Raw genomic sequence first — 18996 nt, forward strand, 5'->3', positions numbered from 1 at the left:
AAGCCGACTTTCGGCGTCGAAGGTTTTGGTGCCGAGCTGGCTCTTGGGGCCTTCGTTGGCGCCGAAGTGCTCTCCGGGTCTTTTTCCCTCGGCGTCGAACGCTCCTTTTCGGGGGCGATTTTCGACGTCTTCTGCTGTTCTCCAGCTCTCGGCGCCTGGGAGTCCTTCTCCGAGGATCCGCTGTGCCTTGGTGTAGCTGCGGACGCCGAAGTTTTCGGCGCCGGCGCTTTTGAGGTTTTGTCCTCAATTTTTCGAGACTCGGGGTCTCTCTGTGCCTTATGGGCCGTAGAGTCTCCTACCTTCTTTGGAGTCTTCGTAATATCGGTCTCTACGACCGTGTAGCCGTCGTGTTCGGCGGCGGCGTTGTCCTCCTCGTCTGATGATAGCCTCAGGTCTCGAAGGGACGGTGGCTGTCCCTTGCCCTACATGCTGGCATTGGCTATCCTCTGTCTCTCTCTCACTCGAAGAGTCTTCGGCGTGAAGGCGGAGCAGGCGTTGCAGTCCTCGCTCTCGTGGTCGACCAGTAGGCAAAGGTTGCAGACCAGTTGCTGGTCCTTCTGCGCGTACTTGTGGTGGCAGTTACGGCAGAATTTGAAAGGAGTGTTGTCCATCTCATGCGTTCAGGGGGCCCCCTGAGTTTGCATTCTCCGATGGACGTCGAAGTTCTTGAAGTTCTTCTTCTCCTTCGTCGTCCTCTTTGATGATGTAGTCTCCTGTAGTCTTCTCAATCTCTTTTCTTGCAAAGAGTGCGTATTTTTCTTCTTCTTTCTCCAAATATGTCTGGAGCCCTTTCGGGAACGATCCAGACACAACCGCGGAAAAAGAATCTGAAGATGGCGCCCAAGAGTGGGAGCTTCCGCAGGAAGCGTGCCGACGTCACCGGAAATACACCAAAAGGTGGGACGTCGACGCCCACCTGGGGACGTCGACGCCCACCTGGGGACGTCGACGCCCACCTGGGCTACGAAAAAAAAAAAGAAAGAAAAGACTACGAATCCGGACCCAACCACAAGACCGCGGAATAATACACAGCATAGTGAATCCAGAAAGATTCACGCTGCAAAACCTCTAGTGCTGATACAGTGGTGCAGTATGGGGTCAGGGATGCCATGCACCACACACAACCAACAGTGATAGTGTGAAAAAGTGTGGGGCCAGTGATGAAGCATGTCACATACTTCAACAATGACACTGAAAGAAACTGTGATTCTACAGTGCTCTGCAATAAGTGTGGATGACAGAGAGTGCCACATAGAGTTTAGCCCTGGTTTTCTGGCACTGTGTGAGGGCCATTGAATTATTGTTGCACAGAGTCACATGAAGTCTAAAAGTGACATTAAAGGACAGTGTGGGGCATGAATAAAGTGTTTCGAGAAAAGTCAAGTACTAACTGTTGGCTAAATGAATTGTATGATTACTGGATTTTAACAACTGAACATTTTTATCAATAAAGAACAAGTTTTTCAACCATAAAGAAAACTCTGGACCTGCTATATCCATTGACTATTATGGACATTTTGTGACATAATAAACTAAAATGAGATCGATAATTGATGTGTGCTTACTCCAAATCTTTTCTTGTTTGAGAAAGAGAAGTCATTAGGGAGTGTATGCCAAATAGACCGCGGTGGTGAAAGAGTATTGTGTGGAGCCAATAATCCCTTAGTTGTAAACCACACTGCAGTAATTTGTGAAGGACAGTATGGTGGCCTGAGCTGGTGTTTGACACAGAGTGTCCAGTTGCAGTATCAAATCTGGAGGCTAGATATTGTCATGTGCTACAAGGGGTTTCCCAGTTTAACAGAGAGATAGAATGGGGTCCATGGTGGAGGATCCTGTATAGACTCCTGCAGTGACCGAGTGGGGCACTGTGTGTCTGCTGGCTGATGAAGAGTGCTGAAGAAAGTCTATTATAGAGAGTGTGGGACCTTATACGGACCCAGTGATATAATGTTCATTATGCATTCTTGTAGTGCAAGTTGGCGTGGAGCCCAGACATCGAGTGCACAGTACAGAATCCGGCTAAGTCAAGAACCAATGGTGCAGACTAGAGTGGGCCCAGTGATGGAGTGTGCCATGCATAGGTGAGTGATGTCATGCTCTGCACAGAGCTTAACAATGATAGTGTGGGAAATATTGGAACCAGGGATGAGTGTGCAGAACAGAGTCCAACATAAATTATTTGGTATGACCACAGTTTACCGAAGTGCTGTATTTGCTAAGCACTACCTGAGAGGATAAGGCAGGGAAGCAATTAGATTGAAACCACTTCTAAGAAATGTATCACTCTTTACAAGTTTCATTTCTACCTTTTTATTCACAGTCACTCGGTTTAAGTCCATGAAAAAAACCTTTCAAAATAGGGCAACTCCCTTATTTTATGATTGAACTATTCTGACGACGTTGATACCACAACTATGCTTTCCGTCAGTCTCACGTTTCTGAGCTATATCTCCTATGACTTATTGAGCACATTAATGCATTTTACCATCACCAAGTACAAGCATGGAATGTTTTCAGTGGTTGGAAAACATACAGACCGTGATTACACCATGCAGCTGTTACTACTCCCAACCACTGCTAGTGCCTCATAGTCTCTGAGGAACATGCATAAGATATACTAGTACTAAGAATGATTCACACAGAGTTAGGCGTGGAAATATATTCCCCAGAAAACCACATAATAATACCATAGCAGTATTCAGACAACATACTAAGTAAAAAAATATTGAGATTCAGAAATATTGCATTTTTTATATTGTGATCCACGAATACCGTGATGCAGGAATATCATTGTCAAGAATATTGATGTTCTAGGGGAAGTAATATAGATGTCAAATATATCTGTTATTAATATTGTGCACAAAAAATATCTATGTTGTTAATATCATTGTTAAAAATATCTATGTTAAGATCTTCTACAAAAATGTTGTTGTTAATAATATGGTTTTCTCATTATTTGTATGTATTGTTGCGGGTTGTGGGATTTATAGGAGTACATAGTGGGAAGTAAAATTCCCACCCTGTTTCCTACAAATTTCACAACCCGCACCTTAAACATAACTTGAAAAATATATTAATTACACAAATTACATAATTAATTATCAATTAATTAATAAATAATAATCTATTATGAATTCCTTATAAAATAATTATAAGGAGTTAATAATACATTGTTATTTATTAATTAATTGATAATTAATTATGTAATTTGTGTAATTAATATATTTTTCAAGTTATGTTTAAGGTGCAGGTTGTGAAATTTGTAGGAAACAGGGTGGGAATTATATCAATTCCAATTAATTAATAAATCATTTTTAAAATACATTAATGATTTAATTAAAAATTAATTGTGTAATTAATGTGTTTGTTAGTTATGGTTTAGGTGCTGCTAACGGGGTTTATAGGGGTACAGGGTGGGAAGTAACTTAATCCTAATTAATATGTTTGTAATTGATGTTAATGGGGAGAGGAGTTGGCCTCACGGCTAGGGCGCTCGACCTCGGACCTGGGGATCTGGGTTCGAGTCTCGGTAACGACGCCAAAACCTCCTGTGATTCTGGGCAAATCCCCGTGCCCCAAAAAAAAATGAAAGTGTGTCCTCATAACGTAACTGGAAAATATGTAAAGCGCTCTGATACCTGATTCGGTTCGGGTCTAGTTCGCGCTATATAAAACGCTGCAAAAAAAAACAAAAACATTTATAATAATTATTTAACTGCTAATTCATTAAGTAAATTGTGTAATTAAGTTGCATTTCAGGCACAGGTTATGTCTGTAGGTGTAAATGGTGGGAAGTTGATTGAAATGCTGAATTAGTTATTAGTTAATTATTATTGTTTCATTGATAACTAATTATGTAAAGTGCGTAATTATTATAATTTTTAAGATGTATTTTAGGTGTGGGTTGTTGGGTTTTTAGAGGTACAGGGTGGGAATCTAATTAAGAAATATTTTTTGATAACTCATAATGAATTTGTTGCTAATTATTTAATTAATAAGTATGTTAATTGGGAATGTATCATATTTTAAGTTATGTTTTAGGTGTGTGTTGTTTAGTTTGTAGAGGTATAGGGTGGGAAGTCGTTTAAGTAATAAACATAACATTATTTTTTCATGTTTTAACAATTGTATAAATTGTTTTGCAATATATTAATTGTGTTATGCTTAGTCATTTCAATTAAATTCTAATTGTTGGATGTTGAGATTGTGAGAATATAGTGTGGTATTTTAATGAAATCAATATTATTTGTTATAAGTGATTCTAATTATTTAAAAATGTAATAATTTAGTAATTTGTTTACTTTTTGTTAAAATGTAGATAATTTTACAGTTTACATATCTATATTTTTTGTTATTTAATAGAGTTGTTAAAATATGCTATTTGATTGAAGTGAACTACTCACTCTCTCTCTACTGTAGCACTGACTGGAGCGGGAATAGTGAATTTTACCCCTGCTGAGTCCAATGCTATCTATACTGTTGAAGAGACAGGAATGGGAATAGTGAATTTTACCCCTCTTGAGTTTGACGCTTTCCCTACTGTTGCACAGACTGGAGTAGGAATAGTAAATGTTACCCTTCCTGTGTCAAACGTTTTACCTACTATTGCAAAGACTGGAGTGGGAAAAGTTAATTTTTCCTCTCCTGAGTTCAATGCTTTCCCTACTGTTTTACAGGCTGGAGTGGAAATAGTAAATTATACCCCTTCTGAGTCCAACGCTCTCCCTAATGTTGCACTCACTGAAGTGGGAATAGTAAATTGTACCCCTCCTGAGTCCAACGCTGTCCCTACTGTTTCACCCACTGAAGTGCGAATGGTAAATGTAACCCTTCCTGAGTTAAACGCTTGCTCTACTTCTGTATAAATTGGAGAGGGAATACTATATTTATTATTTATAAAGTTTCATTTTTTATTACTATTGCTTAAATATATATTATGATGTGTTTGTGTATATAAATTGATATTTTTATATACATAAATGTATGTAATTTTTCAGATATTTTTGTAAAATATATTGTCAAATATTGTCTACTTTTTATGTATAATTAAAAAGGAAATATTTTAATTTGTTTGTAGTTTATTTGTTGTACTTTTGTATTGTTTATGTGTAGGTAAATGTATATATATATATATATATATATATATATTACATATTTATTGGCAAATTTTAAAAATAATTATAAAATAAGTTAAAATTAATATTATTTTAAATAGTTTTACATTATATATGTACATATATACATAATACATTTTGATATATGTGTGTGTTTGTTTAACTTAGTAAATATTTATATATATATATATATATTTACACATTATTTAAACATATTTAAATTACATTATAGTAATGGTATATATTAAAATATTTAAGTTTAACTTATTTAAACTACATATATAGTAAAAAACTATATTTTTGCGTGTATGTTTCGATATTAATGTAAAACTATATTTTTCTTTCGACATTGTTGTACTTATCTTTATATGTATAGATAAACAATATTTTTGTGATCAATATTTTGGTATCATGATATTTATGATTTCGATGTTGTGTCAGTGTTCAACCATTGTATTTTAAGGAAAAGGGTAATTTGATGGCATGAAAATTTTAGTCTGACCCCTCAGCAACGGGAGAGAGAGATATACCGTGTTTTTCTTGGAAGGAGCCTCTGACTGAAAAGTAGCCTTTTCCAAGGAGCTGTCTTCACATGAAATAGCCCTCTTCCCGCACTTGTGTGTGCTGGACTGTGTGAGTTATTGGGAGCGCCTTCATCTTTGACATGCCCACCTGATAAATCTGTGACAGTCCTAACATAAAATCCTGGACAATGCAAGTTAGTGTGGCGTGGCAACAGAATCTGCTGATTAATCTTCACTGGTGTTTCCTCATACCCACCCTCATCCTATCGCCTTCCATGTCCACAGTGCTAGCAGGAAGAGAAGTCCCCTGTATTTTTCATACACCTCACATATATTTTCATATTGATGACACATTCAAAGTGACCATTATCCCAAGACACACTGTTGAGGGGCAAGCAGGTCGGTGATTGGATATTTGGAGTGTAGAATCCCAAACAGCATACCAGGCAGGTGTATCTTTCTGCAAAGTCTAAGAATGTTCTGACTATCCATGGGAAAGTGAGAAACCCGCCTGATCCACCATGAAGTGTCCTCTATTTCTTCAATTTGACAGCTTTCACTTTGAGGGGTAGGATGAGGTAACCTTACAAGAGAGGGATGACCAAAATCCTTAGTCCCAAAGTTGCTTACAGACAGATTCTAGTCCTTTATATGGTGTGCACCACATTTGCAATTTGCAATTTCCCTTGTCACTCGTGTGATCGCTGAGAGCTGAGAACAGTGGTGTGGCCACTGAATATTGAGTCCAGGATATCTGGGACACTAATATCGGGGACAAAAAATATCGAGGGACACAATATCGAAAGGTAAGTATGGCAAGATTTTCTATACTAACTCCACATTTACGTACCTTGAAAATATGTAGAGAAAAGAATATCAAATCTATATTTCCCTGAGTGCACTTACCTGTAGATATTGTGTCCCTTGATATTTTGTCCACAATATTATTGTGCCACGGTGTTCTTGATATTCAGGAGTACATTTGGGGAAAGCCTTAAGGGTGCAGCTCTAGTATCACTCCGTTGGTAAGAACATCTTTTCTTTTGATAATAACAAAGGAGAATTTTTTTGTTGTACAATGAGATGTGTTTAACAAGTCCCTCGTTTAAACTGTGGAGCACCCACTTTTCCTAGCAAAGGCTGAATACTCAAAGTACTTTCCTGGTTACTGATGGGATGTCCGTTTTCAATCAATCATTAAGGGACTTTATTTCTTTGGAAATATGGAAATATTTTATCTCAAAGAAGACATACTCTCAGACAATTTAGCCATTCCCGTCCCGTCACTGGTAGCAGGCACTGTAGTGGGATTTTGGATATTTTTTAAATTGTGTGATTTTACCTTCGTGGGGTTTAGTCGCATGGGTTTTTAGTCATTGGACTATTACTGTCCACCAGAACCATAAATGGCATTTTACAAGCTAAATACAAAAATAACCTGAAAGCAATGGGCAGCACTAGTCAGCACTAACAAGTTACAAAACCCAACCCAACCTCTTCATAGACTTCAAACCATTCAAAACACCACCGCCAGACTCATCCTTAGCCTCCCACTCTGAATCCACATCACTCCTCAGAGAGCTCCACCGGCACCCCATCCAGAAGTGCTGCCAGTTCAAATTTCTCACACACGCATTCATGTCACTACACAACACAGGTTCCATACCTCTATCACCGGCTTCCCTCCCACCAACCTACCAAACAACTCCACTCAGCATCAGCCGCACGCAAATACTGGAATGACCTCCCCCAACACATCAGGGCTTCTGCCACACTTCTTGAATTCCACAAGAAGCTGAAGACCTGGGTATTCAATTATCCTGCTTGCAGTGCCATCGAGACTACCTGTATTCCGGCCTAACATCACCACACACCGAAACTCGACTACTCAGCACCTGGATACCTTCACGGGTGACAAATAGCACTCTACAAACCCACTTTACGTTACAGTACATTACAAGTGGAATTCAAAGGATTTTCTTTCAGTAGCAGTTCTGTAGATATCTACATGTTAAGAGAAAAACTAGAATTTCAACAGGTTAAAGGGTGGCAAACATAATCTTTGGATTACTGAAGGTCCTGCCAATATCAAATACCTTGAAAAATGTTACAAAATAAAAAAAAAGATTTCACCGAAGAAGGACTTCATGTCTAGTTGTTTTGATTGTGTTCATTATAAAATGTGTGTCTTCCAGGAAGCGCTGGGTGAGTGAAAATAGGATGAAAGAATAATGGGAAAACCAGCTGGGCGAGGCAGGAAGCAGAACTTAGCAAAAAGAACATTAGGATGAAAAGGAGAAAGAGAATTTTCCATAGATGCACAGATTGTCGTTTGTTTGATGATTCTGGTGTGTTTGAAGTTTTCTAAATATACATTTCCTGTATTTTTTGCTGTAGAACAAATATTCTATCAACGTCTTTACCCAATCAGGGTACACAAAAGGTAGGAATACACACAGATAAATGTACAACAGCAACTCAACAGCACCTATATGATGCATAATTCTTGCCAATTTAAAAACAAATATTTCCTATTTTTTTGTCCAATTTTCTGATAGATTTTTTGTTTAAATACATTTCTGCACATATTACTTTCCTGTGTGTAAAATCCTGTTTTTCAGCAGTATGTGGGTCTTACTAAGAAACTCTCATGGTTCGACCAGTTACCAGGACAAAGAGTGCCTAATCTTAGCAAAACAAACCGGTATCCCACCTGCCCATGTAGCTTTATAACCGACCTGTATGAAGTTTACCTCCACACCAGCTCGGAAGGTGGCTTGAAAAAGAATGGCACACAGCCGACTGAGCACCCTCACCCCATGATAGGTGGCTCAAGTTGTTGCCGTAGTGTGCAGACCAACATTAAAAAGGTGTGGCCTAGACTACACCATGTATAATACTGCAGCCTGGCAGTCCGATATGTCAGGCCGCAGTGGTAAGTAGTGTGCATTTCCAGGCCTGCCACGGAGAATACGGAGTGGGTGTGAATGTATCCATCTTTCTTGCCACTGTTAAGTACCCGCCTACCAACGGAGCACAAGCATACTGCAAATTGGCGAATAGGTTCCTAAAGAATGGATCTCTTTTTGGCAGGTGGGTTCTGCCAGACTCTACAGTTAATAACTGTCATTCTCTGCTAAAATAAGTACACAAAACCAAGAGGAAATACGTTTTTGATTGCTGTTAGTATAAATAAGTTCAACTTTCTTGTTATTGCCAGAGTTTTTGGAAGATTAGCCATTCTTAATCTAAGCAAAAACAAGATGTTCCCTACTATTTAGTCAACACATCAAAATCAGGTCCCTGTGTGCTATAGTTAATAAGTCGTTTATAAAAGCATCAATACATTTACGGTCAGCCAATGGAACTGGAGAGGTACTCGTGCCTTCCAAATAGGCAACATCAACAAACTCTGGAAGGAGCCTTCACAAGTGATCTGATAATCTATGCTAATGAACACACCTGGTATGAGTCACTAGCTCGCAGCCATTTGCACATCTAATGTTTCCTGCAGAATATGCATTGGATGTCCCAGTATGGGAGGAACAGAAAACCCATGTGTTATTAGGTGGTACCGTGGATAGCTAAAATGACCCGCTCCTCAAAATTATAATATATTTTGAACAAGTCTGTTCTAAATGAGTAATTGTTTTCCTTACTATGAGCCACTGGCCAGTGCACGTGTACGATTTTATTCCGATAATGCTTGATCGATTATTGAAGATAGATAGGTCTTACCCCAGAACCAAGCTTTGGCTTGGGGCCTTAATACGAGTTCTGTGGTCCATAGGACCATGTAGTGCCCCCCTAGATTTGCACCCTCCGTTCCGGCACAGTGTGGGTTCAGCCAGCGCTTTGAGAGCAGCGGTCTGCATGTTAGGCTCTTCTGTGAGCCTAACAGAACGCCACTGTCAGACCACTGTACCACCGACCGTCAGACCAGGATTAAAGTGCTAATCTGGTTGGCAGCACCACCACACCTTTGGCAGTCCTACAGCAGACAGCGTGTTGCACCAATTGCTGGAGGACAGCCAAAGTCGTAATAAGGAAATAAATGCCCGAGTTGGGTGGGGTCAAGACGGACATACCTGGGACATTCACTTGATGTACCCTGACTTGTAATATTAATCTCTATACTCTTTCTGAAGAGCCACAGTTCTGCAGGATATCAATTCAGGATTGCTTCAAAGAAGCCTGTTGCAGTCAAGGAGTAGCACAAGCTGGTGCATTACAAAAGACAAATCACCATGGGCGGCTTTTGGAACAGGCGGTCGCTCATTTAATAAAGTTGTATTAAAAGAATGTATCTGCAGAAGGAAAAAGGCGGACGTTGCAACAGTTTCCACCCACAGAGATTTCCCAGGCCACTTTTAAAGGCTGGTCAGCAACAGAACACCCTGAGGCCCTTATTATGAGATTGGAGGTGGAGGCAGTCTGACCAATACCACACTGTGAGCCTGCCTGTAGAATTTCGCCTGGGGGGGTTGGACCACCACAGGACCGCTGCGACCGCCAGGGATCCAGGATCATGCAATGGTCATTCATCGGTTAGAGGCTGAAATATGCTGGTGGTGCCACAGTGGCACAGTGGCACCACCGAGCATATTTCAAGTTGCCTCTCCACAGTCATTTTAATAGAGGTGAGCCCTGGATTTGCACCCCCAGTTCCTGCACGGTGTGGCATGTATGCCACGCCATGCAGGAAGGTGCAGTTGTCACTCTAAGGGCTGCTGCTTGCATGGTAGCCTATTCTTTGAGCCCAACAGACCATCACTGTCAGACCGCCACACGACCACCTGCCAGACCAGGATGAAAGTCCTAATCTGGTGGGCAGCAGCACCGCGGCTTTGCACCGTCCACTGTAGAACTGCCAAAGTCGTAATAAGGCCTATAGTCTCTGTACTGCAGTTCTGGAGGTGGGGGCAGGGACTCACTCTTTCAATCAGGCAACCACAGACACATTGGGCTTGAGTGACTACATTTTTTTCTGTGAATATGTTGTTTCTTTCTCGTCTTAGTTTTGAATTACACCTGCCTATGAAGGCCTGATATACAAACAGGGTATTTTCTGTGAGCAGGTGTGCCTTTTTCGAGGTTCAAGTGTAAATTACTCCTATCTTTCCAGGAGTAATGTGCTTATTCAAAGAAAAAAGCTTTGTAGATCACAAAACTTTTTTTCTGTGAGTAAGCATGTCTCGTGTGTAAGTCACACCTATGCCTCGAATACGATCCAATTTCTCACAGTAACTTGCTTTGCTATCCACGACTGGATAATATAATAAAACAATTCACATCTTAGAGAGAGTTAAGACATAGCTACCTAGCATTAAAACTTGGTGAAATACCCCATTGTTTACAGAAAAGTTCTATTGTATTTGGGTGTAATAAATACGACTTGAACATACATCACTCACCCTTTCAAGCACTAATAAAAACATACTAGAGACAATCTGCTTTCCCCCTCTCCTGCCCACGTCCTACCACCTTCCCCTCCCCAAAAATGTATCACAGACTATTTTTGCACCTTGCCCTAGTGTCTCCGCACCAAATCATGTTATCCTTGGTTTTTGAAGCCTGTCATATGATTACGTCAGTAACATGTGTATTAATTGAAATTTGATGGTTTGCTGTGGTAACAGTACTAAGATCACATTTTATTGCAATGGTTTTAATTAACTGTGCTAATTTAGCAAACAAACAACATACTAGAGCGTTCATTAGTGATGCACATTCAATGGAAATATGTAAACAGGGTGCCTCACAATTAGTCTGTGCTCTGTGAGGATTTCATAGGCATTAGGAAATTGTAGGCCATCGGACACTGAAGGTTCACCAGCACGGTCTTCCCCTGAATTGGATATGACAGGTTGTGCCTCTAAGCAACACTAGAAACATATCGGAGGCCTCCCTATGAGCGCTTTATATGAGAAAAACAAACATGCCCTTGGAAACTAACCATGCTTAAATATAAGCGCTCGACTTTCAGTTTGGATTTATCAAACTAACCAAGTAAATAATGTCCTTTCAGCAAGTTTTCTTGGCAAAAGATATCTATAACTTTGATATACTAAAAAGGAAATGTGCATCTGCAGAAGCTACCTTAGGTGTCAGACCTTCACAAGCTCTTCCTGCTCCATATTGTGCAGACCTTTGAGTCTACACAAACTACCATCCTCTGGTTATCAATTCTATTAACCCCAAGAACAAAGACTAACCCCGTTGGCTAGAGGGGGCTGCTATTAGATAGAACACAAGATAAAGCTAAAGCCAATGCTGGACTGGGACACAATATGGACAAGCCAAAATTTGATTTCATATTGCCCTCCTCTGAAGCTAGCCATTAATATTTGTTGTGCTCTGTCACTGACCTGGTTTGTTCACATCAATATATCTAAGCCTAACTTGTTTGCATACAATTTGTATCATTCAAAAATTCAATGGACAAAGCCTCGAAGATGGAAAATAAGAAATTATGCAATTACTTGTAACAATAGTAGTAAGCTTGAGGCAATTCTTGAGTTATTCTGCCAGCTGGTAGGTGGCTCCAGAATTTTTTGCAACAAAATTTTACTTTGGGAGTTGATCACAGGCTGAGTCAACATGACTCATGATGACATTGACTGTTAGCCCCAATTGCCCAATATGGGGCCAACGGCTTTATATTATTGTTATTGCTATTGGGTATGGAAGGGAAGAGATTGATACATGAACTGCAAAATGTATGAAGAAGAATAAATGGAAGAGTCGGGAACTAATGTTTTGATGAAAACTATGCAAACTTAGTTAAACACAGAAAAAAATACTGGGTTTTTCCCAATCGTTTGACCCAAAAGAATTTAAGTGTGAAATTTAGATTGGGCACTTGACTTCTGACATCTCTAACTGCATGATGCAGCCTAAACATGACCCCTAAATGGAGCGGAGCATAAGGCTCTGTGATACTTGATATACATTCATGTGATGGAAAATATTTTGTTATTACTCAACGGAGGTACAAGAGGAGACATAAACATATAAGCCAATTTCCGGTAAAAAAAAAAATCCGTTGGGTACAGTGTAATCAGCAATATAAGGCAAGTAAATAAGGGGGAGGGGAGTAGCAATTCTAATGACCAGAGACAGAATAACGTGCCTATGGTTAACAAATCACCTGGATAACTTAAACAATAGTAGCAAAGCAAGCCTCTGTCACTCGGTGAAACAGGAAACGATCTGTTGCTCATTGTTTGGCATAGCTAACAAATATGACATCCCTTGAGACAAAGCCTCGCTGGTGTTACAGAAACATGAATCCATTCAGTGACATTTTTTCCAGTGTAGTGCTATATATTTCCTGTTCCTTGCTCTTTCATACTCTTTCACACTTCCCTTAAGATTTAAAACGGGCCTTTTATCTTCTTTCGAATTAGAGATAATAGCTTGGGTCAACAAATACGGAAAATACAACATCATGTTTGGTAAGAAAATGCAACAAAATTGCAGAATCAATTTAAAATCTAGCTGTCATGTATTTTGACATGACACACAGTAATAATAATAATAATAATAGAGATACTAATCAGCCTTTCAAAAAGGAATGTCTTAAATAGTGTCAATGTCCACCTATGCCCCAAAGTTATGGAGCCTTTTCAAATGTAATAATGCAGTTATTATAGAATACAGGCGATGAGGTGAGCGAAAGGTAAGTGGTTTTAATTAATCTTTTATTTAATTTTGTCCCTTCGTCTTTCACTTACCCTACCCACCCCGCCACACCACTCCTAACTGCACCGGACGCCAATACATGATGTATCACAATACGCAGAACAGTTTACTGAGCAAGAAGGAAAAACAACACTTGATGTCAAACAAGACACAGTAAAACCCATAATAAAACTGTTCTCTTCTCCACAGGTTTAATGACAAGCAGCAATAAAATACACACAAAAAAGGGTTGGAACAGCGAGCCCCGCGATGCAATGTGTTAGGCAGGACTTTATTACACATCAGCTAGAACAGAGATGTTTATCATAGGTCAAGATGGGTCTGATCTAAGCCAGCATTAGACACACCTGAGCTAGAGAAATTCCAGTGGTGAAATCAACTTGAACGTGCAGCAGAAAAATTTTAGTCTCAAGTTGCCCACACAGGTAATGCAACACATAACAGGATAGAGGTTGTCACACAAAGCACAACTGACGCAGCTGCACACATGCAATGGGCACACACTAGATGCTGCACTCACAGTCTTTACCAAGGGGGTAATCACCCGCTGTATAACGAGTTTGGCAGTTGGTCTGCCATAGGACCACTGCTACCGCCAGGGATCCACGAACTCTGGTGGTCTTGCAGCAGCATGAGACCTGCCAAGCATATCACGAGTTTCCTCACTGCTTCAGTTTTTCAAGGCAATGAGTCCACCATGAAAAGTGTGGCGGTGAGGAAACTAAGGGGACCCTACAGGGCCCCCTTTTGCCTCTGGGACAGGGGATGCAAGCACAGGGGCACATGGTGTGCCCCCCTGTCTGTATGCACCCCCTGTGCCTGCACAGCATGGACTTCACCATCCCTGCCATGCTGGAATGTGCTGTGGTGGTCCCACAACACTGCCTTTCTAAGGCACACATACGAGCCTTTGAAAGGCACCACCGTGGGCCAGCCGTTGCAGGACCACCAGGCCTGTATTCCAATCAGAATGTGAAGGGCTGTCTGATTACGTGGCAGCCTGCTTCAAGGCCGCCATTCTCGTAATCAGACCCTTAGTCTTTATGATATGACAGGGAATGGCTCATTCAGGGCAAACACCATATTTGGCATCACTGAGTATACTGACTTAAATTATGAACAACTGATGCTTTAACTCACTCCACTAATACATACAACATATATTTCAAGCATATTTTACTGACTTGCGCAAATAAATATAAATGCAAATTCAGGGTAAGATCAGTATGGTTGTAGCAGCACATCTCTGTTCACCAAATGACGCACTCCCATGTCTTCAAAATGTATATACTATGACTTGTGCATTGCAAACCCAACACAGTATAAGCACAGTCCGCACTGATTTCATTCATGTCTTTTCCACAAGCCATATATGCATGCATAAGACCACCACAAGTCCAGCAAACTTGTTAATAAACATGTTTGAATCTAGTGAGGGTTTCATGAACAGCGGGCGGTTATTGCTTGCACTGCAGCAAACAGCGACTGTGATTAAATTCTGCTTCAAGCACTACAGTATGTCTGCCATACACACAAAATACTGTAAATTGAGCAATAACAAAAGCAGGGCAAATCAATTTGCTGCATTTTGCTACTGGTGTAGCAAACATATTTTACTCCAGTCCATATTACAGAGATTTTTGAGCTAAAACAAAAACAGAGTGAACAGAATGCTAAATCTTTGCTAATGGAAATATTTTTTTTGTATGCTAGAGATTTAACAAAGACAACCTAGCCTAGGAGAAAGATTTTAAAAAACCATAGGGCAAATTCATTTTACAATATTTTGTTACCCATCCAATAAAAAACATTAGCAGTGCAGAATGTTTTTCCATCAATTTCTTAACATGTGAACACTACGAAAAAAGAATGAATTTGGCTTGCTCAATGTTTGGGCAATATATATATATATATTTGTTTTTTTCACTGAAAAAAGCAAAGGTAACAGGACTGAGATTTCACTCATACAAAGCCGATGAAATTCACCAGTTATAGTTACCTGAGCTAACTATACCTTACACCCCTGCAATGCACTGCTTATGACCTCATATATTACATAACTCATGACAAGATAATGACATCACTGGTGACATCTCGAATGACATCACTGATGACATCATCCAGTGACTGTGAGTGTTTTCTAAACGTTTTTGAGTGTTAAACTTATATACTATGGTATCATAAAAGTCAAATTAGTACCAATTACATTGCATTGAAGGACACAGACTTTTGAATGTATCGCAGTGAAGCATTATGGACAATGTGGTCCTTTAAACCTGTACCCATGTGGAAACTACATTCAGAGAAGGAATATAGAGATGCAAAAACATCGGACTTTAACTGATTATTAAGAATATCAAAGAAAATCTTTTAAGTGTTCACTGTCTTCCATGGTTCAGTTTTATCTTTGAACAGCCATCTGTGACCCATTCCTATTGGAAGAACGTGTTTACTATTCATTGCATTAAACCACAATGGGTCCTTCTTCAATGTCGATGGATTTGAATTTAAAAGAACGAATGCTTGACCACGTTTTTTTTGCATATCATTAAGACTAATGAGAGTCAATACGTCATGTTGTATTGACTGTCGACATTAAATTATTGTCACAAATAATTGACTGGTGGGCTTGTATTCGTACTCCTGGAGAGTGGAGTGCGTGTTCCGTTTGAAATATGGAGCGACTGACGTTCGCAGACGAACCTCGCCCTGACAGGCTGCCCGTCCTGAAAGTTGCAAGTTGAAGGAAAAAAATCTCTATCTATCTATCTATCTATCTATCTATCTATCTATCTATATATATATATATATATATATATATATATACATATACATACATATATAAATATAATGTCATGACTTGGGGTGCAATTTTACAATATTAAAGAGGTCAGGGAGCAGCAAACCCGTTTACACTAAACATTAAAACACGTGGAACTGCAGAGTGAATGAAGGAAGCATTTACAGGAAGCACTGTGACACTGTGATAGCGCACATTACGAGACAGTAACACTTCTTGCCTTTCAAGTAAGGGCCTTTCTTGAGATGTGCGCCGCAGCTCTTACGTAAGTGCGACACTGTTTGCTTTCACGTGTCACTTCCTCCGAGAACTTACTATCAGATCACTAAACGGAAACGTTTGTTTAGATAAAATCTGAGCAGATAAGATTGTGGCGGCGATAACGCGCTGTCTCGAGATCCGTCCAGAGATTTCACTTTGTTTAACACCTACCCCTGAAGCAGCACTTTGCGTGGTCGGCGACGTGTTCTTGCCACAGTCATCGGAGTTCGTGGACGACGTGGAAGTTGGAGTCATGGGGACGGAACTGTTGCTGCCTGTAAGACCAGTGGAGACAGGTTTCAAACATGGATCTGTGGCATTTTCAAAAGCCGTCCCCTGCGCGCGCCTGTCGCTGAGATGACACTTACCCGATGAGCCCTTCGATTTATTGAGGTTCTTCGGTTTCCGCTTTCTCGTTTGTATACCTTCTTTTTTCATAGCGAGCGGCCTGGGCACCTGCACATCAAACGACGACAAATGTATTAAAAAACTATATTAAAAGAACGTCATGTTCAGCAAAGCTTTTTTAGTGCTTTGAAAAGGGTGCCATCAAACAGACAATGTCAGTTAATTCGGCATTAATTATGATGAGAGGCAACCGACTAGCAGGCGAAAAAATCGCTGGGATCTGTACATCTGTCCAGTGCAGATGCAAACAAGTTTCTTCTCCCTTCCACACTTAACCGCCCAGTGTAGAGAATCTCTGCTCACCCTTATTGCGTCCCTCTCCCTACCTTGTACAGTGCCAAAAACACATACATACAGAACTGTTTGTCACCATAACTATATTTTGTGAGGCCTAGAAGAAAGGTAAACGTACTAGCTAGGAAAATGTGGAAGCAAGTACACAATTTATGGAAGTTCTGCCTATTCAACATCAGCACTAGTTATTTGGTACACAAAATTAACTTAGAAGTGTGCATGTATCAATGCTGCTTATTGTAAAAACGTAACGAAACAATTCATTCTAAAATCAGTGTTTTCCTTTTGAGTCACTTTCTTGCCTAGTGGTTTGGCAAATGTTAGTTCTTTGTAGGGACTTCCCCAACAACCACTAAAACAACCATCTACTGAGGCAAACTATTGCTTTCCGGAGCCCCAGGCTGAAGATGGATATTTTTATATTATTGTTAGCCATCTGTACACACGGCTAGTCACAATGTGCCGTAACAAAACTAAACAAGCCATGTCTGATTCAGATGAAAGCACACGAAATGCGAAATACCATGTAATAAAGGTGTTACATTTTGGAATGAGAATGCCTGGCAGAAGGATTTCTTATTCCTTCAAAGTCTCTTTTTAGTTCTGAGTTTGACCAATGTAGCCTAGTGGGAATTATTATTGTTAGGTTTATCTTTTGACCAAGATAGTCTAATAAGAACTATCATGAATCCGTTTATTTTTTTTAACCGCTATCCTCCTGAGAAATATCCGCGCTCACGTTTATTTCTCAGCAGGTAATACTGATGTTTTATTTGTTAGCATTAATCTGTAAAATGCATTACGTATGCAAGGCACTGAAAGAGAAATTCAGTGCGTATTGCTGAATAATCCTATCAGTGTAAGTGTTTTATATAATAAAGTTTTTAAATAGTCACCAGACTTGGCGCCTACATTCCACAATCCTAGAAAAAAACTTGCTGGAAAGGCTGTTGCAACGATATCTGTAGTTAGGCTTATTGGGAAACAAGCGGCTTCCGAGAATGATGCGGTCACAATGACATTCATCAGCAAAGCTCAAGGACACAGGGCAGACTGCAGTCGGTTCAGACTTTGCACATTGTCCGGGTCCCTCACACTCTTCATACCGAGAGGTGTCCAGATGAGCATTTTATCTCGCTTTTTATCTCAAAAAGGGTTACCCGTGTTCTATGCCATGCAGTGTGTGACGGAGTGCCGTACAACGGGGACAGAACTCTGGTCTGATTTACCCAAAGCTGGCTATCTGGTAGTATGTTCTCACCAATCAAACTCCACTTTGGCAGATAACAGAAAGCACATTAATTTTATTTATTTATTTATTCAAAGTTTTATATAGCGCGAACAAGATCCTTACAGATATCAGAGCGCTTCACAAAGACAGGGTAGGGGCAGTAGAATGAGCAGAGGTAATTGGGGCAACGTAGTAGTCACAAACATAATAGGATAATAATAACATATATAAAACATATCAATATACAATCAGTTAGACAAATAATATAAGACGACCATTGATCCCCCTACAGAGGTGTTCAGGTGCACCTTGGGTGTGTGGAAGGTTTATACCAGTGTTTTAGTATAGAGAGAGCATTGAGTGGGGGCATCGGGAGAGTGAATCTGTGGCTCAGCGTGTATCATGTATTGGTAATTGTAATTGTGTGCAGGGGTACTGTATCCTGTGGACCAACTCCACCACTAAAAACAGAGCCAAGGGTCTCTCTGGGTACCTTCCTGACACATGAATTAACTGGGTCTCCTTCTACCTCCCGCTCTCCCTCTTCAACAATTCTCAACCTACCTAATTTCTGTGTAATGTAAGTGTGTATTTGGAAAGCGTTTGTTTACCCTGTGGAGTATCTTGGTGCAGATAACAGAAGTTTATCATTCAAAG

The 18996-nt window shown here is 40.1% G+C and overlaps 1 protein-coding gene across 4 annotated transcripts in view; it reads right to left on the minus strand.

Annotated features, from left to right (window-relative positions):
- The window catches only part of GATA6 (GATA binding protein 6), a 59101-nt gene that overhangs the window by 7255 nt on the left and 32850 nt on the right, over positions 1-18996 (minus strand). For all 4 annotated transcript variants that reach the window (XM_078687427.1, XM_078687429.1, XM_078687428.1 and 1 more), the window contains exons 5-6: positions 16775-16862; positions 16578-16681 (exon numbers count right to left, since the gene is read on the minus strand). In XM_078687427.1, coding sequence (XP_078543553.1) covers positions 16578-16681; positions 16775-16862 — 192 coding nt within the window. The remainder of the gene's footprint in view (positions 1-16577; positions 16682-16774; positions 16863-18996) is intronic.

This window comes from Lissotriton helveticus, chromosome 4_1 (genome assembly GCF_964261635.1).
Source record: "Lissotriton helveticus chromosome 4_1, aLisHel1.1, whole genome shotgun sequence".
Classification (NCBI taxonomy): domain Eukaryota; kingdom Metazoa; phylum Chordata; class Amphibia; order Caudata; family Salamandridae; genus Lissotriton; species Lissotriton helveticus.